This window comes from Brassica napus, chromosome A5 (genome assembly GCF_020379485.1).
Source record: "Brassica napus cultivar Da-Ae chromosome A5, Da-Ae, whole genome shotgun sequence".
Taxonomy (NCBI): Eukaryota; Viridiplantae; Streptophyta; class Magnoliopsida; order Brassicales; family Brassicaceae; genus Brassica; species Brassica napus.
Genome location: NC_063438.1, coordinates 21,866,215 through 21,889,541, shown reverse-complemented (window position 1 = coordinate 21,889,541; position 23,327 = coordinate 21,866,215). Strand labels below are relative to the sequence as shown.

At 33.1% G+C, this 23,327-nt stretch overlaps 6 protein-coding genes across 7 annotated transcripts; 3 read left to right on the top strand and 3 right to left on the bottom strand.

Moving 5' to 3' along the window:
* The first annotated feature begins 7,234 nt into the window (after positions 1–7,234).
* On the top strand, positions 7,235–9,653 carry LOC106363340. Its single transcript, XM_013803095.3, is given in 2 exon segments — positions 7,235–8,850; positions 8,852–9,653. Coding segments are annotated over 2 exon segments (474 nt in total). The 5' UTR covers positions 7,235–8,775; the 3' UTR covers positions 9,251–9,653.
* A 1,745-nt stretch (positions 9,654–11,398) lies between these two features.
* Positions 11,399–12,249, bottom strand: LOC106364765 (oleosin G). Its single transcript, XM_013804283.3, has one exon. The coding sequence runs from the start codon at positions 12,061–12,063 to the stop codon at positions 11,566–11,568; it is 498 nt and encodes a 165-aa protein (XP_013659737.1). The 5' UTR covers positions 12,064–12,249; the 3' UTR covers positions 11,399–11,565.
* A 3-nt stretch (positions 12,250–12,252) lies between these two features.
* On the bottom strand, positions 12,253–13,355 carry LOC106364764 (single-stranded DNA-binding protein, mitochondrial). The gene is made up of 4 exons (XM_013804282.3): positions 13,050–13,355; positions 12,745–12,971; positions 12,553–12,653; positions 12,253–12,459 (listed from the first exon to the last, which is right to left on the bottom strand). The coding sequence occupies exons 1-4, from the start codon at positions 13,272–13,274 to the stop codon at positions 12,380–12,382; spliced, it is 633 nt and encodes a 210-aa protein (XP_013659736.1). The 5' UTR covers positions 13,275–13,355; the 3' UTR covers positions 12,253–12,379.
* Positions 13,356–14,136: 781 nt separating this feature from the next.
* On the top strand, positions 14,137–15,305 carry LOC106414864 (mavicyanin). The gene is made up of 2 exons (XM_013855449.3): positions 14,137–14,718; positions 14,803–15,305. The coding sequence occupies exons 1-2, from the start codon at positions 14,526–14,528 to the stop codon at positions 15,183–15,185; spliced, it is 576 nt and encodes a 191-aa protein (XP_013710903.1). The 5' UTR covers positions 14,137–14,525; the 3' UTR covers positions 15,186–15,305.
* Positions 15,306–16,810: 1,505 nt separating this feature from the next.
* On the bottom strand, positions 16,811–20,647 carry LOC106412129 (DEAD-box ATP-dependent RNA helicase 51). 2 transcript variants are annotated; one of them, XM_013853021.3, is made up of 13 exons: positions 20,524–20,647; positions 19,802–20,171; positions 19,516–19,701; positions 19,158–19,343; positions 18,766–18,849; positions 18,477–18,518; positions 18,337–18,405; positions 17,951–18,250; positions 17,824–17,862; positions 17,630–17,734; positions 17,487–17,555; positions 17,260–17,385; positions 16,811–17,169 (listed from the first exon to the last, which is right to left on the bottom strand). In XM_013853021.3, the coding sequence occupies exons 2-13, from the start codon at positions 20,141–20,143 to the stop codon at positions 17,008–17,010; spliced, it is 1,710 nt and encodes a 569-aa protein (XP_013708475.1). In that variant the 5' UTR covers positions 20,144–20,171; positions 20,524–20,647; the 3' UTR covers positions 16,811–17,007. The 2 variants fall into 2 exon arrangements, with proteins under 2 accessions (XP_013708475.1, XP_022549068.1); XM_022693347.2 differs by lacking the exon at positions 20,524–20,647 and adding an exon at positions 20,378–20,517.
* Positions 20,648–22,119: 1,472 nt separating this feature from the next.
* Positions 22,120–23,112, top strand: LOC106412887. The gene has a single exon (XM_013853764.3). The coding sequence runs from the start codon at positions 22,120–22,122 to the stop codon at positions 23,110–23,112; it is 993 nt and encodes a 330-aa protein (XP_013709218.3).
* Positions 23,113–23,327: the final 215 nt, after the last annotated feature.

The window sequence follows — 23,327 nt, the reverse complement described above, 5'->3', positions numbered from 1 at the left end:
ATACTCAATCTGTTGATTTCTTATTCTGGTGATTCAAAACCAAAGGCAGTGGAGACAAATTGATGATATGAAAGAAGATGGTTATTAGCTGTCTATCGAATTAATGAGACTCTTGATTCTCTAGAATTTGCATCACCCGAAAAGCAGCAGACACTGTTACTCCTATACCCACATCTATCTAGTAGTATTGTTTAAACCAGAGGATAAAAGGAACACTTCACTGACGCATGCAGAAGCTATGTGGTAGGCTTGTGTAGTGGGATAAAGGTATAATGGGAAGTAAAATGACACGGTAAAATGGTGGGTAGAAACTAAATTAGTGTTCAGTTTAGGTGTATGTGCACCAATTACTCTTAAAATTAATAATAATCAGGAGTAATTGGCGTAGATGCACCCAGAAACCCATGTAATTTGCCATATAACATTGTTTCTTTTTAATATTTTTAGTGACTATAATATCCTTATCTCTATCTCTCTTTCTTCTCCCTTTTATGTGTTCTAATCTCTTTATCTCTCGTACAAATTCTTCAAATCATCTTCTAATTCAACACAAATCTTTATTTTTTTATTCTGATTCTTTTGACACTCATAATGCTAATCTTATTATCTCACCCCAATTCCAATGTTTCCAATTTCGAATCACAATCAACTTTTAGATAATATATACGTTAGCAGGTATTTTATTACTTACCTGCTATTATTTAGATTTTAATGGATTCTTAATCGATACATGAAGTGTTAGCTGTTACAAATAGATTTAGAGCTATTTAATAGATAACTAATTAATTGTTAATAGTTTCATTAACTGATATATGATTTGTTAGTCGATACATTTGTTTGATACATAGATTATTAGATGATACTGAAATTATTAGCGGATATGTTAGTTGTTATGTAGATTGTTACCTGCTATGTAAATATTTAGTTGATAGATCTAGAGTTACTTATTTTCGACAAAGCATAAGGGTATTTTCGTCCGCACAATATCAAAATGTTACTCCTTTTTGGGTTATCCATAATTATAAGCATTCAGCAAATTTGGACTTTAATTGGGGATATTCCACATATTGTCTCTAATAATCACACTGGAAACATACCGGCAGCACAACACTCTGGACCGGAGCAGACAGAGTTTTTACATGGAGGAAAGCCAGGCAAAGGAAACATATTTTCCTATTTCTCTTATAACTAATGTGCAACTCTCTCTACATATATATATTGCTCAATATTGTTTCAAACATGATTGTTAATTTTTTTTATATACATAAATAGAAACAAATACATTATAGTTTGAATAAGAAAATCATTAACATCGTCGATTCCCCAAATTATATAAATTAGTCATCTGTGATATCTTTCATTGATTTGATGTTTAACCGTATTTATACTCATTTATGTATTTTTATTATTTTCTTTGTTACCATATACGTGATTTATTATATGTTACATTTAAACAAGAAAAAAAAAAGAGTTTTTACAAATTTAAAAGTATCAGATACAAATTTATCTTGTATATTAAAAACCAGTCTACATACCACTAAGTTTCATTTTCTTAGTATTTGATACTCATTTTACGTGTCATCATTTTCAATAGTGATCACATAGGAAACAAAAAAATTTAAGTCTAAGCGACATGGTTCGAACATGCGCTGGTAAAAGCTCACCATGACTTCGTGTTTCAGCACCACAAGGATGTACTCGTAATTTTAAGCTCGCCGGAGCTCCTTAACCTCTATGTACTCGCTCTGGTTCTGGTCGACAAAGCTAAAAGCCTTATGCAAACTTTTGTTGGTCGCAATCTTCTCAAAATGCACAGAGACAGACACAAACTCGCCATAATTTAAAACAAAATCTGTTAATCAGCTCCTGGAGGTCAGGTCCAAGCATCTTTCTAACAAGTTCTTTGGCAGTGTCAGAGACTCTTGGCCATGGATCCTTCTTGAAGTTGATGACTGGCCTAATGATCGCCTAAGCAAAGGGATTGCTCAGTCTCTATTTTCAAAATAAATAAAACAATATCAAGAGAAGAAACTCAAAAGGTGGAAAAAGCAAGAGGATCCCGTTCATATGACTTTTGATTCTTTTAAACTTGTAGCTTCAAAGAGTCAAAACTCAAAACAAAGCCGGATTGTACTCAATAGCTTGAAAATGATCAATCACACAAAATAAAGCACAGCGGATCATAGAGATTATGAAAATACCTGGACGTTGAAGGAGGAACTGACGATCAATTTGGGATACTATTAGGTAAAGGAAGAGGGTTCGTAAAGTCTGTATCAAGGTAAGTTCAAAGATGCATTTAATATACTTTTCAGATGACGGTTTATGAAAAACAATAGATTAGACAAGCAACATAACACTAATTAATTACTTCTCAAGCATAAATAACAATGGGGTTTCTCACAATGTGCACGCCATCAGACCACTTCAAATGAGCAGACACCAGTTTACCGTCTTCAGAACCATTCCCTGAAACAGACAAACAGTAAGCTCGAAGGATTCCTTCTCGTGCATTGTGTTCAAAGACAAGGCTTCTGGAATTACCCTCACATCGAACTTACTTCCCGAAACCTCTGCTTTGTATGTGGACCGCATGCCAAGGTTCCTTAATGTTCTAGAAAAGTTGACTTGGAACTGTTTCCCAGCTGCTACTCTAGCCGTCATGGAAGGGTAATTGAGGTTTTTTGGGAGCGTCTTACCGGTGCAAGTGACGGCTTCACCAGAAATGAGTTGAAGCATTTTCAAAATGTAGTTCATTCCGCAGAGAAAATTAATGTGATCCGATTTATCAACTTCATAGACGAGTCCAGGATTAACAGCTTTTATTGGGTCCACATGGCCTGCTCCATAAGCAAACTCGCCCTGATCCATGGACATCGCCCAAGCTGCAAGAAACACACATAAAACAGGTACATTATAAAGAACAAGAAAGCTCTGTTCCAGTACAAAAACAACGCATATTGTGACTGTATTATTATCTCCAATAGGGTATATATACAAACGTCTGTAACCCTAGACTACACCAATATTCACATAGTACATAATAGGTAACATACTATATAATATTTACATAACACTCCATAATATTCATTTTCTTGCTGAAGTAAATTTTCTGATTGAAAATTGTTTACCTGTAGTCATAATCACGGACTGGATCATTGAAGGAGACCATTCAGGGTGAAAGGTCTTGATGTAGGCGGAAGCTCCAGCAACGTGCCGGCAAGACATGTAAGTTCCAGACTCAACTGCAGTGCCGGTCCGGAGTCCGGTGGTGCCTAAAGCACATTCAAAAAATATTGCCCCTTAGTTACAATTTTTTTTTTGCATTTTTAACATTATTAAAATTTAAAAAATTTATATAAAATACATAAATATCAATAAAATTTTTGCAAATTTTCTTTCAAAGTTATTCACAAATTTTGAATAACCAAGTGTTTTAACTAGTTCATGTTCGATTAATATTATTGACAATACGTTTAATAACTTATGAAAACATATTCCAACGTAAATAATTTTGTTGAACTTTAGTTTTAAAAAAACTAAACATTAAAACGAGAGATATAACAATTCCAGCAACAGTCAGTGAACAATGGAAAACATAGATAATTAAAAATGGTCAATTTTGAATAAGTAAAATACAGTAAATAATTGGAGAACATAGACTAGATTTTTATATATTTACTCTGTATTTAATGTTCTATATACTAAAAATAAACAAAGATCAATACAATACTAAAAGAGGATATAAGCCATGGAAAAAGTATGTCCACGTATGATAGGAAAATCAGCCAATCAGAGAGCCCGAAGTTGCCACGTCATCTTATTTATTTTTTCGTAAAAAATGAAAAAACAATGCAAAGGAAAGGATCAAACCAGGTTAGTATGACATAAATATAGGGCAGTTACCACTAAGTCATTGAAACTTTCTTGGACACATATACAAGAATCACTAAGGGCATCTCCAACCCATAACACTATTTTAGTGTCAAAATTACACTATTTTAGTGCAGTTTTAGCACTAAATGTTTTTGACTTTCCAACCACAACACCAAATCTTACACTAAAAAGAATATTCTCTATTATTAAATTATTAAAAAGATTCTTTGTTTTTAATTTTTTAGTAGAATATTTAATATTTTATGACTAACATATATTAACTTATTCTAATTATTTTAATGGGATGAATAATAATTTCCCTAATTATTAGATATTTATCTCGGCCTATTTTTAAAAGTTCTTTTGTTGTATGCAATTTTTATTTTTTAGTTTTAATATTGCAATTTAAATTTCTTGTGTTTGAACTAAACTTTGTTATGTATTTTTAATCTAGTTTTTAATTTGTTTTCATATAAATTAATATTTTATATTAAATCAATGTTAAAGATAACAAAAGAAATATGGTATATTTTTTTTAATTAAAATATCAGATCTAATTAAAACATAATGCTGTAACAAAAATATAGTCAAATATAATTAAACAATATTTTTTGGTCAAACAATATTAAAATAAACAGTTTTACAAAAAAAAAAAAAAAAGGTTTTGCCGTTGCTACAGTGTTACACCAAATATAGTGTGACACTGTAGCAAGGAAGGGAATCACACAAAAATGGCGTTGTTTTTGCAGTGTGATTGGAGAGAGAAATCATCAAATACATCACTATTTTGGCGTTTTACAGTTCCGTTGGACTTGGCCTAAGTATGTAATCACAAACTCTTATGTACAGTTACAATAATATGAATTTAACTTTCAAGGTTTCTGGAATTACTCTGACTTCCAACTTACTCCTGGAAACCTCTGCTTTGTATGTGGACCACATGCCAACGTTCCTTAATGTTCTAGAAAAGTTGACTTGGAACTGTATCCCAGCTGCTACTTAGATTGAACATCTTCCGTATACTCCGCGGAATCGCACAACACAATCTTTCCCTTCACAAGCTTACTGTCTAGACACCCTGGTGTGCACAATAGAAAAGATGTTTCCACTTTTTAATATTATATTTTTCTAAAATAAAAGCATGTTTTGCTTTTTTTTTACTTGTGTTTTACTTATTTTTACTTAATTTTTAATTTACCAATTATTTTATTAAGTTTGTATTTCTTTCAATACTTAAACTAAGATAATAAATAGAATGAACTTTTTATATATTAAAACTTCACCTATCATAAGGAAAAAATATATATATATATTCAAGTCACGAAAATTATGTGAAAATTGAAATCATTGAAGGAGAGCAGTTCTTGCTGAAATAAACTTTCTGATTTGAAAATTGCCAATTGCCAATTGGGTCAACTATCACTAACTGGTTTACATATATCTTCACGTAAATTATCGTTGATTTTGAGTAACTGGTTTCAAAATACCAAGTTAATTCGATCATTGATTTATGATATTTTGTTTTGATGTGGCTACAACAGTCTCACCAAAATCTACACATATTGTACTATTTTAAAACAATCTTACCTATGTTACTTTTTCCAAATTTGATTTCCATAAGAACTTAAAGCACTAATAATTGTTGTCTTGTTGCATTTATATTCTCATTGAATCACCAAGTAGATTATGCCTCCCATAAGGATGTTTTGTTACATGTATTCTCATATGACTAATTGGCCACTGCCAAACAAACATACCACTTTCACAATTCTAGCAACATTATTTTCTTCGAAGTATAAATCTCCGTAAAAAAAAAACTTAAAGCACTAAAAGTTGTTTACTGCATATATATGGACTAGTTTCTCGCTTATAATTGTGATAAGCGAAACAATAACTGGAAACATTAGTATGAGGTCACGACTCAAGAGACACTAAAACTATCTCCAACCCTGTTTTAACAATATTACTTCAAATTTAAAGATATATTGTTCATATCTTCATTTTCTTAGATGAACTTTTTAAATTAAAAATTAGTCATTAACTTTTACATATTTTCTTTTCGCCAAAATAAATTATATATATCAATATTATCCTATTACTTTCTTTCTTCTTGTCATCATTATCCTATTACTCTCAAAGTTTCAATAACTACTTTTATCTAAATAGATGTGTATATCTCAGAACGTGAAAATATTTTATTTCTAAGAAATTTTAATTCGATTAAAAGAATCAAAGATAAGTAAGCTTATTTTTTAATCACTACTAAAAAGAACATCTATAAGGTGCTTCTTTATAAGATATAATATTCTTTGTTTGTTTATTTATATTATGTAATAGTTTTATTAGATAATAATGTTTAGTTTGTATTATAAAGATCCAAGTTTTCTTTACCTGTATCGCCATTGTTGTTGCAGTGAAATGTATTACTTTTTCTTCATGCCCGTAAGATAAACTCGAAGCAAGAACTTGTTAGTGGGTTGATAAAAAAAGTATATCGTTCCGGTCAACTACATTTCGCGTTCCTTAATATCTATATTTGATTTTATTAAGTTTGTATTACAAAATTTGATTTTTACTAACATATTTTCCAATAACTATTATAAAAATGTTTTCAATATATATAAGAAAAATACAATACAAAATCCAATTTCAAACACCAACTTAAATTATGATTTTTATATTTAACATTAAATTTTAAAATATTATATATGTGATTATTTATGTGATTGTACGTATTACATATTATTAATTATAAAAAAACTTATTTGATGGTACGTATAAAATACCATTAATTATATGATAACACAAATTTTGTAACTTATGATGATACATATAGGATATATATATAATAATGATTAGAGGTGGGCGTTCGGGTTCGTTTTCGGGTCTTTTTGGGATTTGGTGTTCAGTTCAGATCTTTGAGGATTTGGTTCGGATTTGGATAACTAATTTAAATAGGTTTGATTTAAATATTTGGATAGAGAATTAATAATTATTTAAGTATTTTTGGAGTTTTGAGTATTTTTTAACTATTTAAAATATTTACGTTTGATTATTTATATATATTTTTAAGCATTTATGCAAACTTAAAAGTATCATATATATTCTGGATGTTTATATATATATATATATTAAATCAAAAATAGTTAATATATATAAGTATATAAATCTATTTTGGATACCCAAAATACTTCGGTTCGGATCGGATTAGGTTTCAGCTCTTCAAATACCAAAATTTTGAATAATTCGAATATTTAATCAATTCCAGTTCGGATTTAGTACTACTTATTCGGATTGGGATCGGTTCGATTCTTCGAATTTGAATTTTTTGTCCAACTCTAAATAGTGACATAAAAATTAAATAGCATCATATTTTTTTTTAAATACAGCCGCACGGACGTGCAGGTCAAAATCTAGTTCTAATTAATGCACCTGCTGAATTAAAATGGTTAACCACCTACGTAAAGTGTTAGGTGTTTTCCATGTGAATGATACGTAAGAGAGAATCAAGTGGACTACTGGACCGAAGGAGATTTAATTAACTGATAGATACACACCGAAATAAACTAGTGTTTAGTGGAAACAAAAATCTTCAAGTAATATGCTGTTTGGAAGGAACCTAATGGCAGAAGATTCGGTGAGAAGCCTAAATCAGCCTCGGTTCTTATAAGAATCATAGATAAGCAAGTTCGAAACCACATCACCAGCATGAAACATCGAGAGTCATCAGCCTATCGAAAAGCAATGGAACATGGTTTTCTTTACGATAAAAAATTCTAAAGTGATGTATATCTATTGATTTCGATTTTCTCTCCTTATTCATCTAATTTAATATGATATCAGAATCAGATCCACATAATCCAATCTGATCTATAACGTTTTGGTCCATCAATCTTTATCTAAATATTCTGAAATGACAAAGTCTTCCACATAATTAGTTGGAACGATCCTGTGAAACTTAACATATGATAACGATCAAGTTGATTTGATAGATTTATCCAACATGTAGAGGATTTGTAAGTCGTGATTATGATGGAAACGCCTTTGCAAGTGTGACTAGGATCTAGATCAAAACACTTTTTTCTTTTGTAGCTTGTACAAAACACATTTACAATAAGCCCTTTACACATTTAACATTAACGAGCTTATTTAGAGAAAAAAACTAGAATCTTATTTATATCGGCTGGTCCATAATATGTTAGTCCAAAAGAGAATCTAAATTAAATGATCTCTTGTCCCGCATAACCTAATTAATAAAATCAAGTCGTCGGAACTAGCCTGTTCTTTTCCTCCTTTTAAAATTGTTAATGGCGGAATCAACCTGTTGCAGTGAATATCTATACTAGCTAATCAGATAGTTTTGAATTTTTGTTTTTAATAAATAAATACTGACGCATGTTTATTGCATTTTGTGATAAAAAAAACTATTACAGATATACAAATAAGGAAGAGCTGACAAATTCCGTTATACAGCAATTTAATTTTAATATCTTTTGTCATAGAGCTCGCGAAATGTACTGAGATAACTAATATTCTGCGATGAATGAATTCAAAACACGTTAGTGTTTTAGATAGAGATCGTTGATGCATGCCTCTCGCATGCTCGTTATGTATCATTCAAACCCAAAGAATTCAATCATCGATCTCAATATTTTTTTTTGCCAAAAGATCTCAACGTATCATATATTAAGAAGTCATCGTTGATATCATGAGAGATCATCACAAAGAATCTAGAAAAGGTCATACAATAAAATATGTCAACGCAAAGGCTACCGTATTAGCCGGTGACCTACTTACTTCAACCGTGGAGTTATATAATAAAACGTAACTCAAACCATTTTCAGACCAAAAGAGCATCACAAAACAAATCAAATATTTTGAGTTACAAACCCTTAGAGCATGGAGATATCGAGGAGGGAACATGTTTCATCAGTCCACCAGTGTCTAAGCGTGAGCTTCCACGTCTCTCTCATGCATGGTACGTTGTGCAAAACAGGCCAGCCGAATCTCCAAGAAGCTTAAACTCAAAGAACGTCCTAAGGAGCTTTTGACGACTTTAAGCAAAAAGGCGAAGAGTATTGCTGGCCGGAAGAAAAAAGCTTACGACGGCTGTGGTGGTACAAAAGCAAAGACGGCGGTGGAAATGGTGATGGAGGAGGAAGAGGAGGAGGAATATGGCATTTGGCAGAGAAAGATTTTAATGGGAGACAAATGTGAGCCGTTGTGTTATTCCGGCGTGATCTTCTACGATTGTCGTGGACATCAAGTAAAGGAACTGCCTCCGAGATCGCCATGTTCCATTTGGGTGCCGGAACAGCCGAGACGTTCGTATGTCGGGTCGGTATTAAGCTCGACGGAAGAGGAATTTGACTGATGTTCTGTTTGGTGTGTCATCATGACTCATGAGGTGAGTGGTGATTAAACTCGCTAGAAGTTACGTTAATCCCTTGTGATTGGTAGATGGTATCAAATATTTTATGCAGATTATTGTGTAATCTATTTGGCAAACTAATAAAGATCTAGTGACGAAAACAATACTATATAATAAAACGCTATGTTTCCTTATCAACCGTTCATTACTCTCGTCGTTTCTTTGAAAAAATATTATATAACCCGAAAGCCATTTTGAAGTCTTAAAAGAAAGTAAATTAACTCGCCAACAAAAATGAGAAATACTTGGGTTCACCCCCTAGGGTGAACCTCTAGGTTCACCAACCAATAGTGTTTGAGTATTTGATATTTGATATCTTTTAAAAAAGGAAATAAAATTGAATATCCAAATTAGATTATATCTTTAAAATCAAATAATAAAAATACATAAAAATAGTTACAAAAAATAAATAAATTAATATTATTAAGTCTTCAGCAAAATATTAAACCCTATACCCTAAATCCTAAACCCTATACCCTAAACGTTAAACCTTAAACTTTGGATAAACTTTAAACATTGGAAAATCTTAAACCCTAAATTATACATTAAAAATTAAATTTTAATAAAACTAAACCCTAAATCCTAATCACTAAACCCTAAACCCTTGGGTAAACTCTGAACCCTTGGGTAAATTCTAAACCCTTGGATAAATCATAAACTCTAGGATTTAATTTTAAATATTTTTAATTTAGAGTTTATGATTTATCCAAGGGTTCAGACTTTATCCACGGGTTTATGCTTTAGTGATTAGGATTTAGGATTTAGGGTTTAGTCTTATTAAGATTTAGTTTTGATGTATGATTTAGGGTTTAAAATTTTCCAATGGTTTACGGTTTATCCAAGATTTAAGGTTTATAATTTAGGGTTTGGAGTTTAGAATTTAGGGTATTGGATTTAGTATTTTGCTAACATTTTAACAATATTTATTTATTTATTTTTTGTAACTATATTTATGTATTTTTATTGTTTTATTTTAAAAATCTATATCATATTTGGAAATTCAATTTTATTTCCTTTTTTAGAAGATATCAAATATCAAATACTCAAACACTATTGGTTGGTGAACCTAGAGGTTCACCTTAGGGGGTGAACCCAAGAATTTCTCAACAAAAATATGGACAGAACTTAGGTTCACCCCCTAGGGTGAACCTTTAAATTCACCCCACTATTTATGACCAATCAATTTTCCACATAGATAATTAATTAAAAAATATTAAATTAACCAAAAAATAGCTACAAAAAATAAAAAATGCTAATTTTAACGACGCTAACGCTTCCAGCGAAACCCTAAACCCTAAATTTTAAATTATAAACCCTATACCCTAAATTCTAAACTCAAATCCAAACCCTTAAACCAAAACCCTATACCCTAAACTCTAATCCTAGACCCTAAATCCAAACCCTATACCCTAAACCCTAATCCTAGACCCTAAATCCAAATTATATACCTTAAACCCAAAAAATAGACTATAAACCTAAACCCTATATCCTAAACCTAAGTCTTAAACCCTAAACCTAAACCGTAAACCTTAACCCAAACCCTATAGCATTTAAGTTCGGGGTTTGGGTTTAGGGTTTACCGTTTGGATTTTAGGTCTAGAATTTGGGTTTAGGGTATAGGTTTTGAGTTTAGGATTTACGGTTTGGGTTTAGGATTTACGGTTTGGGTTTAGGGTCTAGGATTAGAGTTTAGGATATAGGGTTTTGGGTTTAGAATTTACGGTTTGGGTTTAGGATTTACGGTTTGGGTTTAGGGTCTAGGATTAGAGTTTAGGGTATAGGGTTTTGGTTTAGGTGTTTGGATTTGGGTTTAGAATTTAGGGTATAGAGTTTAGAATTTAAATTTTAGGATTTAGGGTTTCGCTGGACGCATTAGCGTCGTTAAAATTAATATTTTTTTATTTTTTGTAGCTATTTTTTATTTAATTTAATATTTTTTAATTAATTATCTATGTGGAAAATTGATTGGTCATAAATGGTGAGGTGAATTTAAAGGTTCACCCTAGGGGGTGAACTTTAGTTCTGTCCCAAAAATATATACTAGTACATTTCAGGTGACGAACACGCACGCCAAAAATCTTATAAAGCTTATACATAACCAGATATATTCATTTTTATTATTTATTAATGGAAACAAAATAACAAAATGTTATAGTAGTATATTTATATTACCATATGCATGAACCATGTTTATCCTCCATACACCGAACAGGTTATCTTACCCTGAACCAGATTATAACGACCGGTTAAGGTTAAGGTTAAGCACCAGGTGCTGCATCTTTAGCCCTACCGTGGAAATACCCACCGTACTCTCTAGCATAATCTTTGACGTGAGAGGCCGTGTCATAGATCCGACCACGTGCATAATCCATTTGATCCGATCCAACCGGGTGCCTTCCACGGAAATAACGATACGCCCACGATACGACAGCCAACGTTCCAACAAGAAAACCGGCCACCGATAAGAACCCGCCAACCCCGATAAATACCGGGATCCATACCGGACTCGAGATGATGATCAGCGGAAGAAAGACAACGAAGCCTATCCCGACGGCCGTCACGGTTAGGCCTAGGAGGAAGAGGAGGATTCCGCCGGATATGAAGAGAGCGAGGAGACCAAAGAGCTGTGAGGAGGTTGGTGAATGAGATCGGAGAAGGCGGACAAGAGAAGCGTAAGGGCTGTTTCTTTCGGTGGTGTTGCTGCTACCGTAGATGGGCCAGTATTGGGCGTCGCCGCGAGAGAACGTTTCCGCCATTGTAGAGTGACTTGTTGCTATTGTGCGGTGACAGAGAACAGAAATAGGAAAGGGGTAAAAAAAAACAAATGGAGGACAAAATTTTCAGCTTTGAGGTGGCATTCATGCAAACACGTGGAGATCGGTCTCTGTTTTCATGTTTGTCTTAAATCGAGAATTTGGTTTAAATCCGGTTTAACTAAAAATGAATTGTTGGGATTGGTTCGGTTTATTTGCCACCAAAAGTAAAAGGACCAAGTGTCAATATAAAGAACACTGAACACACCCTCAAGTTACAAGAAGAGAAAACAGCAAGCAAGAAAGCTACAATACCGAATCAGTAGTAGCCAACGCCTCTAAGCTCAGCAGAACTTGGCTGCTGCATATCACTAGCTTTACCTAGAAACACAACTCGGCCTGCATAAAGAAGAAACAAAGATCAAAATCTGACTTTTTTCAAATAAATCTGAGTGAGTAAAAACGAGATCTTGAAGTTGAGCCAGTTCATACCGTTTCTACGAATGGCTACTTCTCTAATACGTCGAACCAAACCAGTAACAGGATCAGTGAAAATCTTCGTCTCCAGATTACCCTCCAAGTAGACAACAGTGCTGTTATCCACCGACACAAAACATGAGCTACCAAGTTTCAACCTTTATATCTCTAACACGAATCTAAAACCTCAGAGAAGAGAGAACTAACCCGGGTTCAACGTTCTTCAAGACAAGTTCAGCTAAACGCTCAGGGTAAACAGAGACGCGGTGCCACTGCACAGCAGAACGGTTCGCATACTCTCTCGGGTCTTCGTTGATCAAGGGTCTCCGGTTGTTCCTGATCCCACCGGTTCCTACAGAGAAGAGAGTGATAGTTCTGCCATTCTTGAGCTTCTTCTGCAGAGGAAGCTGCCCCACTTGCCCCACCAATATCGCCTGAAGAAGATCAACGACTATGATATTCACAACGAGATAACATTTTTCAATTGGAATCAGAAGTGATTTGGTTGGTACCTTGAAAATGCCAAAGTCAAGGCCGTTCTCGAGTGGACGCTCCTCCATCACGCGTTCCTCTTGATGGTTTGGATCTGAAGCCTTCGTTTCAAGGGGAGATTCAGTGTCTGATAAGTCGGAGATGTTGTTGTTGGTGCTGAAGGGCATGGAAGCCTGAGAGAATCTGGGGTTAGAGAGAAGAGATCGGTAGAGTCTTCTCGAAAGCGTAGCCATTGAATTCGCCATTTTGGTTCTTCTTCTTCTTCTTCGCTGGAGATTTCGAATTGAACGGATTCTGGGTTTAACGTCTTAAACCCTAAACGGGTCAAAGCGGTGAGAAAGTTATTATTAGTTTTTGGGATAAAGGGCCTAAACTATTTTAAATCTAACAATATTAACCAAAACCTTATAAAATGAAAATTTTAACCCAACATTTGAAAGTCCTTAGAGAAATGGTCAATGAGAAGAAAATTGCTTCCGTCTTTCACCAAAGATACAAGTCACACACGTTCCTCAAGTTTTTTGATTATCCCTTATATATTTTGGTTGAAGTTAATCATTTATCTATATATTAATTGATAAACATTACAATATTGTTTTGTAGACACGTGTCAGCATGAGAATAAAATTCAGAATTCTTAGAAAAATAGGTTGGTCTATCTTAATTTATATTATACTGTTTAAGCTAACTAGACAAGAGATATTGTTTTGATTTATGTGCTTACTCTAATTTAATTATATACATAATACGTAAATGAACTCAATTATTTTTATATATAACGTTCATCTCGTGCAATTGTGCGGGTCTTAACCTAATTATTAATAATTAGAGAGCAAACTAATTGTAAATGATCCTCATTTTCACCAAATTAGTTTTAATACTCCATATGTTCCTAAATATAAAATGTTTAGAATATTTTTTACGTTCTAATATGTAGGATGTTCTCATATTTCTAAGTAGTTTTAAGCTTATCAAAAATTGTGTAACCAATCAAATTTAATAGTTTTATTTTGTAATTGGTTGAATAGTTTTTAATTTAAAAAATCAATGATACTTTTTAGATATAATGTAACTTTTTTAATAAGTGTGTTTTACCTAAAAGAATCTTATACTAATTTAGGAACAGAGAGAGTAATTCTTTTGGAAACACACACTGTCCACATAGTTTTCGATTTTGTGAATTCAAAACAAGAGAAGTAAATATCGCACAGAATCTGATGTATTTCTCAACAACTTCAAGTCATGTTGTTTCCACAAGTCATCTTTTGTTTTCAAAAAAGTAATATACCAAGTCAAAGATAATTAATTATTCCTCAAGATGTGGAGAAGAATACTAACAGACCTCCAAGTCTCACCTCTTTTTAAACTCAATACCACAAGCATTCTCAAACCATAACGACAGAGAGAAAAGAAGAGTAGTACTCTCTCGTAACTTTTACAAATCCATTTTTTTTTTGTTAGAGCTCCCTCCCTTGATATATCTCCAAAAACAACAAATGAGTCCCTTGAAGAAGATCACTCTCGTTACTATTCTTGTTTCGTTTTATATGTTTTCATCATGTGTTTCAAGCACTGAGTTTGAAGTTGGAGGTGATGATGGTTGGATCGTACCACAATCTAACACGACTCATGGAGATGTGTTTAACCAATGGGCTTCTCACAACCGCTTTAAAGTTGGCGACACTGTCCGTAAGTATTCTTTATCTATATGCAGTTTTCAACTTTATATACATGTATATGAATAATGAACTCTATTTTATTATTTTGGTTAAGGTTTCAAGTACAAGAAAGACTCTGTGTTAGTTGTGTCATCAGAAGACGAGTACAAGAAATGCAAAACTACTAAACCGCATTTTTATTCCAACAATGAGGATACTGTTTTTAAACTAGACCGTCCCGGTTTCTTTTACTTCATTAGCGGTGTCTCTGGCCACTGCGAAAAGGGTCAGAAGATGATCATAAAAGTTATGGAGCCGGAGGAGTCTACGCCAGATTCTCCTTCTCCTTCGTCCCCTTCTTCATTTTCTTCTTCTCCTCCATCTCTCCCGGCGTCTACTCACAACAAGAGCAATGCCTTAAAAACAACAGTCCAGTTCAGTAGTTTCGGTTTTGTTTTCTTTGCAATTATAGCTGTTTCTGTTTTTGGTTGGGTTTAGTTTAAGAAGATTTTAGGCCGGTTTAGCATTTTGTTCTCTTGAGGTTCTTCATTCAACATCAGTCCATCAGGCTGCTTCATTCTTAGGCACTCACTATTTCGAATAAACACATTGATTTATGTTTCAATCAAAATATGTTCTCTTTTCATGTAGCCTCATTATTTATATGGATCTTTACAGTTTCTTTATGTGCCTTATTAGTGTTTTTTTCAGAAAAAAAAAATATTTAGAGAAATCTGCCACTAAGAACATCTCCAAAAAGACTCACTCTATTATAAAGTTTCCAAAACTCTATATTTGAAGTTTAAAAGTGTTTTTTCTCCAAAAGCAGAACTTCAAAGTTAACTTTAAAACTATTTGTATTTTATCTTATGATCCTTATATTTATCATAGTTAAATTAAATTTATAAATAAAATTTGTAAATAACTAAGCACATATATAAAAATATCACAACAGTATTTACTAATAAAATGTTATACTGAAATACAAATTTTAAATAGAAATAAATAATTAATATTAAACTTCAAGAAAAATACCATATTATTCCATAAAACTATTTTCGTAATGCATATATGATCAACTAGTGTATTTCAAAGTAAATAATGACTCTTTTTATTTTTAATTTGTAGATCACAAACTAAAAACTGTAAAAAATCAGGTGATCTTAAACTTGTAAATACATTAGATCTGAACAAAAAAAAAGTAAAAGAAAATTAATATTGCTAAAAGACTTAACTTCTATCAATGATATTAAAACTTAGTGAATACATTCGATCTGATAAAAAAAAATCGTACCAAATAGACATAAAAAAACAATCATCTACGGTTACAAAAAATCGTTTGGACAATAATTTGGAGATTTTGGAGATTCTTGATCAAATTTACATGACTACTAGTGTTGTAATATTTAAATTTGTGTAGTTGTTATGTCTTCATGTAATTTTTGAAAATATTTTTTGTTGTTAAGTTTTTTTTGTATTATTGTTGTCTAAATCTAGTTTTAAAATATTTTAAATCTTATTTTAAAGTTTTATTTAATTTTATATGTTTTTTTAACACATTTAATTTTATATGTAAAACTTAAATTTATTAAAAATGAATTTTTTATGAGATATGAAATTTTTTAGGATTAATACGATAAACGAGAAAATATTTAAAAATTATAAATGTGATAAGTAATTGTAGGGACCAAAATAATAAAAATATGAAATTTCAAATTTAAAGTTTATTTTTGGAAAGCAAAAAACTTCATATTTGAAGTTATATACTCCCTCCGTTCCTATAAGATATATGTTATGGAAAAAAAAAATTTCAAAAAGATACATTTTTCACATTTTCAATGTATGATTTTATGAAAAATTGTAAGTTTCAAAAGAATTAATGGTGTTTATTGAATTTCTATTAGCTAAAAGTTATGAAAAATTGTTATTCACAAAAAACAATGCATATTTAATGAGTTTTCTTAATATATGTGAAAAGTCTAGAATTTGCATCTTTTAAAAACAGAGGGAGTAGTATATTTTGGAGATGCTCTAACGCAACCCATACATGTTATGTACTAGAAGAAACATTTCATTTCAATGAAAAAATCACAGTACTATAGTTGTTAATATATACATTAAACTTGGTAGTGAAGAAATTGCCTTAAATAAATTAAACAATTCATATAACAATAGAACTGAAGTATTACAAGAAACATTTAACCTAAATTAAAAAAAAAAGAGAGTACAGTTTACTCTTTAAACAAAACTTGGCGGTAACTTTCTAAAACAATAAGGTTTTCCAGGCAAGCTCCTATTTTTTAAGGCCGGTGGAGACACTTCATGCCTCTTTGGGTGTGGACTTGACTTTGCCATAGGGACTGTAAGGAGAGAAGCCATTACGCGCTTGCTGATTCCTAGCCTTCCTCACCTTCCCAGCTCCACTTTCTATGTTCAGATTCACTTTTGGCGGCGATGAGAAACAGAACGATAGAGCAACCGCCTGTCAAACCCCCATTACAAAAAAAAAAATATGAAAACCCACACAAAGTTATATTGCAAGAACAATGGTTTATACGTGTGTGAACAATACCTGGAGATCGAGCCGGTGAACATTAAAGATGTCCTTCAGAGAATGTGAATTGTATGCTGCGATGTAAGCCCTGTACGCGTCCTTGGCTGTCTTGTTCAGATTATAGTCATTGGCTACATACTTCTCCTGCATCACGAGTACAAAAAAAGAATGGTGTTGTTACAACTAATCCAGCTACAGATGCAAAAAGTCATTCACCCACAAATAGACTGAATCAGAACCATTACCAGGGCGGATCTAACATTCAAAAGCTTCTTTTCATTGAACTCAAGCTCTTTTACAGGTACTTTTGCAGCCTGTTGATTAGAGTACAAATCAATAAACAAGTAGGTTGTTTACCCACAAAAAGATTCCAAGATACAATTCATACCTTAAGGTATCTAATAAACTGAAGCTCTTCAGGTATCAAGACAAGTAATGCCTTTCCCTTTGCTCCTTCTCCACGAGCTGTTCGGCCAACCCTATGGATATACTCCTGCAAACAACAACACCCACAAACAATCTAAGATTCACATAAACATAAAAACGAGGATATAAAGAGAAATAGCAAAGTGTTTCTCATACCGTGGGCTTGTCTGGAGGATCATACTGTATAATCCAGTCCTACAGATAAATAAGATTCAACACAATATGATCACAGTAATCCTATTTGAGTATTTATAATCAATGAGAACCTAGTGAGTGTACGTACCACCGCAGGAATGTCAAGACCACGAGCAGCCACATCAGTACACAACAGAATACCTTTCTCTGCTTTCATAAAGTCGAAAAAGGTTTTAGTCCTTCGGTTCTGATCCAGTCCTCCATGGATGTCACAGCTTTCCACGTTGATTAGTTTCATGATCTCGGCATGGAACTGTACCGACTTGCACGTCGAGAAGAACACCATTATTTTCTTGTTTAGATTCTTCTTCAAAAAAGATATTAGGAGGAGAAGTCTTTTCTCGCTCGGAACAACACAGTAGCCTTGCTCCAATCCTTCATTTGTCACCTGAAAGTTTTGGAAACTCATTCAAGTTAAAAACTTCATGGCATGCTCGTCATATTTTCATTACCAGAATGTTTCTGATTTCATACCTTGCGTCTACCATCATCGACATCAACGAGAACAGGAGACGTCAGTGACACTCGAGCAAGATCTTGAACCTGTAACGATTCACAAGAGTGAGAAACAGCAAGTACTAATAATGACAATACCGCAGCTGAAGGAAAATTACCTTGGAGGTTTGAGTGGCAGAGAATAGTGCGGTTTGCCTAGTCTGCATATACATAGTCATAACTTTAATCACAACAAACTCCAAACCATAACATATAAAATCCAATAAAAATATTTCACTAGTGTGTTTTGGCTGAGGCGAATAGCAATACCATGGCATGTTGCTTTATAGGAAAACTTAGAGCAAATAGCAAAGAGAAGGGATCTATGATACTGAAAGGTTATAATTTATCTAGATTCTCATTTCTATCCTTATTAAACCTTAATTAAGACCCCGAGAGATGATTTACCTTTGGTAAAATCTTTAGAATCTTATTCATGTCTTCCTCAAAATTTTCTTCCAGGATTCTGTCAGCTTCATCGATCACAAGGCACTGCAATTTACAGGAACATATACAAAGATATATATCCATTATAATCATCTACAGACTACAGCATATATTTCAAATATTAGTACGACTACAACCTAAGCTAAAAATCTAATTATAAGCCAAGCATTCTGTAGTTTCCCTCTATAGTTCTATCAAAGAGGCGGCACAATGAGAACATCATTAGCTGCTGTATACATTTCATCTATCCAAAAGATGTCTATGAGGCTCAACAGTAATAGTTTACAACATCTAATTTCAGAAAAAGAAGACAAGAACACGGTCAAAATGAAACAATGAAAAAAGGAGAGTACCTTGAGGTGTTTATAAATGAAACCCTTTGTGTGTTGAAGATGGTCAAGAAGACGCCCAGGGGTTGCAATCAACAAATTAGAACCATTTGCAATACGTTGTGCTTCTGTCCTTCTGTTATTGCCACCAATAACCATGCTGACCGTCAGCGAGTGATGCTTGAGCAGCTCCTCCGCTACATTTTTTGTCTGCAATATCAAAAATAGTACAGTGAAAAATGGGAACGTACAACAATATTCACACTTTACAAAACCAATGCAATTACAATGAGTCAGTCAACTACATGAAAGATGAGAAACTCACAGATTTTTTTATTACAGGACTCATCTACTGACATTAACAGTATGGTAGATAAATTACCTGAATAGCAAGCTCCCTTGTGGGGCAAATAACGATGACACCAGTCCCGTTGCGAGGAGAGAAACGCTCTTTAAAGAGCAACTCAACAGCAGGTATGAGAAAAGCAAGTGTTTTACCAGAACCAGTCCTAGCAGCACCAAGAACATCTTTCCCCTCCAAAAGGGGAGGAATTGATCCAGCTTGAATCTAAATTATAGCAAATGATTTAAGAGACTTAACAAACATACCACAAGAAATTCAAAACCTGGTCTAAACATGAGAAAAAAGGTTCAGAATTTTTACGTACTTGAGTCATATGCTCAAAACCCATGACCTTGATAGCTTCGAAAGTCTGCTCAGATAAGTCAAGGGATTCAAAAGTCTCATTAGTCATTATCCCTTTCCCAACAACCACCATCTTCTTCTCTTCTTCTTCATCTTCATCAGTTTTGACTCTTCCTTGCAGCTTCTTCACTTTCTTAACCTTTTTCTCCATCTTGTTCTGGATTCCATCTACGTTTTCCTCTACATTGTGGGTTTCTTCTTCTTCGTCTTCCACCTTTTGCAGGTCGTTCTTCTTCCCACGGTTTCTCTTTCTGACTCTCTTCTTGAGCTCTTCACTGGCTTTCTCTTTCTTGAGCTCAACCATGTCTGCTCTCTTTCAGTTAATCAACTCTCTGCATCGAACATACAGAGACTATATTAAATTAAAAAAAAATCAATTTCGAGAGTAACTATAAAAATCTCATAAAGAGGGACCAGTTCCAAAACGGACAATGCAAGCCGACCGAAACCAAGGTTTCTCCATCAAACGAGTTCGTAATTAATAATGAAACCGTCAATTTCGAGTCTAAAATCCAAAAACTTTTTAGGATTGTATTACCAAACTAAAAGGTGGGTACGGTTTGTCAAGAGCTCGTGTAGTAGGGAAAAAAATAGTTTTTTTTTTTTTACCAAATCGCAGTGCTTTGGTTTTCTTATCGATAGAGAAAAAGGAAGTGATACTGGATAAACAGCACAGAAACTTACATGCGATGGTGAAGAGTAGTGGAGAAAAGTGAGAACGCGGCGGAGAGAGAGAGAGAGAGAGAGAGGGAGAGAAAAGAAAGGTTTAGGGTTTAACGAGTCTTTCTTTGTAACGTTTTGTTTTGTTTTTTTTTTTAATTAAATTTTTTTGGAGGTTATTGGTTGGTGTATTTTGATGGATTTGAAAATCCAAACTATATCTAGTGTTATTGGTTTTATGATTTTTAAATATGTATTGAAATCATGTGTTATTCGTTTAATGATTCATAAATTCTAATTCAAATCAAGTGTTATTCGTTTAATGATTCATAAATTCTAATTCAAATCAAGTGTTATTCAATCATATGAATTTACTAATAGATTAGATTTCATAATGTATTTGAATGGATTTGCATGGATTTCTTTGTGAAAAATACAAAGACCCAAATCCGAAGGAAAACCTCCGGATTTATAAATAATAATCCGAGAAAATTCGAAAATTTGTATATTTTACTTGGATTTATAAATACTATATGAATTTTTAAATCAATAAAAATATATAAATCAATAACACCTCCTAATTCGTATGAATAACATTTGTTTCAGTTTAGACCCCAACAAAAAGAAGTTTCATGACGTTAAAGAACAATGATTTCGATCAAACGAAATGCAAACTTATATCCATTCTTATTGTTTCTTTTGCATATCCTCCATTCTTATTATTTGTTTACAATCATTTTGTTCGTCCATTAAATTAGGTAAATTGTGATTCCTATTTATATTTATGGTATATATTAAAAGGTTTAACAAAATTGTTTTGGTTATATCATTTTTAAGTGTGTTTATTTAGTCGGAAAAATTATAAAGTTAAATTTGTTTGATATAGAATAATGAAACAGCGAATGATCTTCAGAAATTATTCACTTAGGATGAAATTAAAGCACAGAAAAAAAATCTTGTGGTAATTGCAAGACCAATAAATTTATTTCATAGATCCACAAATCGAATGAGCATATGGATGTGAAAAATCCATTCATTAACACAAAAATAATTAGTTTGATTCTTTAAGCTCTAAGAGCTACTAAACATTAAGATAGGCTAACGATGTGTCCACAATTCTTAAGAGCATTTACAAATTTTAAGAATAATTCATCTATATTTTTGTAAAATATAAATCACTAATGTTTTCTATAATTTCTAAAAATAGTTTTTATATTTATAACAAAACAACCTAATGCCATTTTCAAGATATGTTGAAACAAATTTGACATTTATTTTAACGAAGTATATTGTCAAAATATATTATAGATGGTCTAAACATAACATCATTTTTCTCAAATACCAATTTTTTTTGTTAAATTCAAGAAGTTTTTTTTTGAACTTATATATTCAGATTGTAGGTGTAAATTCAAGAAGTTGTAGGTATAAATTCAAAATCTTTTTGGGCAATGAACAAGAACTGGTTGTTTAATAAGGATGTTTAACGAGAACATCACCACTAATAAAAACCATAACATGCGCAGAGGTGCAGAGGTCAGTAAACCAAAAAACGAGGGAGGACTGGGGATTAGATCTTTAAAAAAAGTTAATTTGGTCTATGGGCAGAAGCTTATTTGGAGGATGCTAGTTGGTGGCTCGCTGTGGGGCAAATGGGTTCAAACGAACCTTCTCAAAAGGAAAAGCTTCTGGGAAGTTAAGGAAAGTTCACACATTGGCTCTTGGATTTTCAGGAAAATGCTTAAGATGCGGTCTGTTGCTAAGACATTCTATATGAAAGCAGTGGGGAATGAGAGACATACCTCTTTTTGGTATGACAAGTGGACAGAGTTGGGAGTGATGTCGGATCTTCTCGGAGACAGAGGTGTTATGGATCTGGGTATCAGGCGAGAAGCCACGGTGGAGGAAGCTCTCTGCAATAACAGAAGGAGAAAACGACATAGAAGAGTTTTGTTGAATGATATTGAGAAAGAATTGGAAATAATCAAAGCAAAGCAGAGAGCAGATGTGAAGGACGTTGATCTGTGGAGAGGAAACATGAGATTCAAGCAAAAATTCTCCACTCATTTGACTTGGCAGCTAACAAGAGCACCAGGGGCTCAATGCACTTGGAGTAGGGGTATCTGGTTCTCTCAGACAAATCCTAAATTTGCTTTCATGGCTTGGTTAGCGCTGCGGGATAGGCTTACCACCATGGATCGAGTTTCGAACTGGAGTCAAGATGTGGACACGGCCTGTGTGCTTTGCAAAAATGCTACTGAAACAAAGAAGCACATATTCTTTGAGTGCAGCTTCTCCTCACGAATTTGGGAAACTATCACCAAAGGGATACTGCTCAACATTTACTCTACTAGTTGGGATGACATTATCAGACTAATCACAAACCAGTTTATGGAGAAGAAGAAGCGGTTTGCTCTTCGCTATGCTTTTCAGACTGCCTTGTACATGATATGCACAGAACGCAACAAGAGGCGTCATGGTGAACAGCCTCGCCCATTACTAGTATTGGCAAAGCTGATAGATAAAGCTATCAAGAACAAGCTCAGTTTGGTGCAGTCCAAAGGAGTAAGGGGGTTGGAAGGTATTCTGCAGTACTGGTTTGGCACAAGGATGTAAATAGGATTCTGGCTAATGGCTAGGTTTTAGGAGTTTTGAAGTATAGGTTGCTGTAAAGAAAAGATATGGAAATAGGAGTAGAAGTTTATTTAGCTTAAAGTATCATTTGATGTAAAAAAATTATTTTTGATGAATAAAATTTAACATTCATTCAAAATAAAAATAAAAAAATAAAAACCATAACAAAAATATTTCATAATATATTATGAAAATTA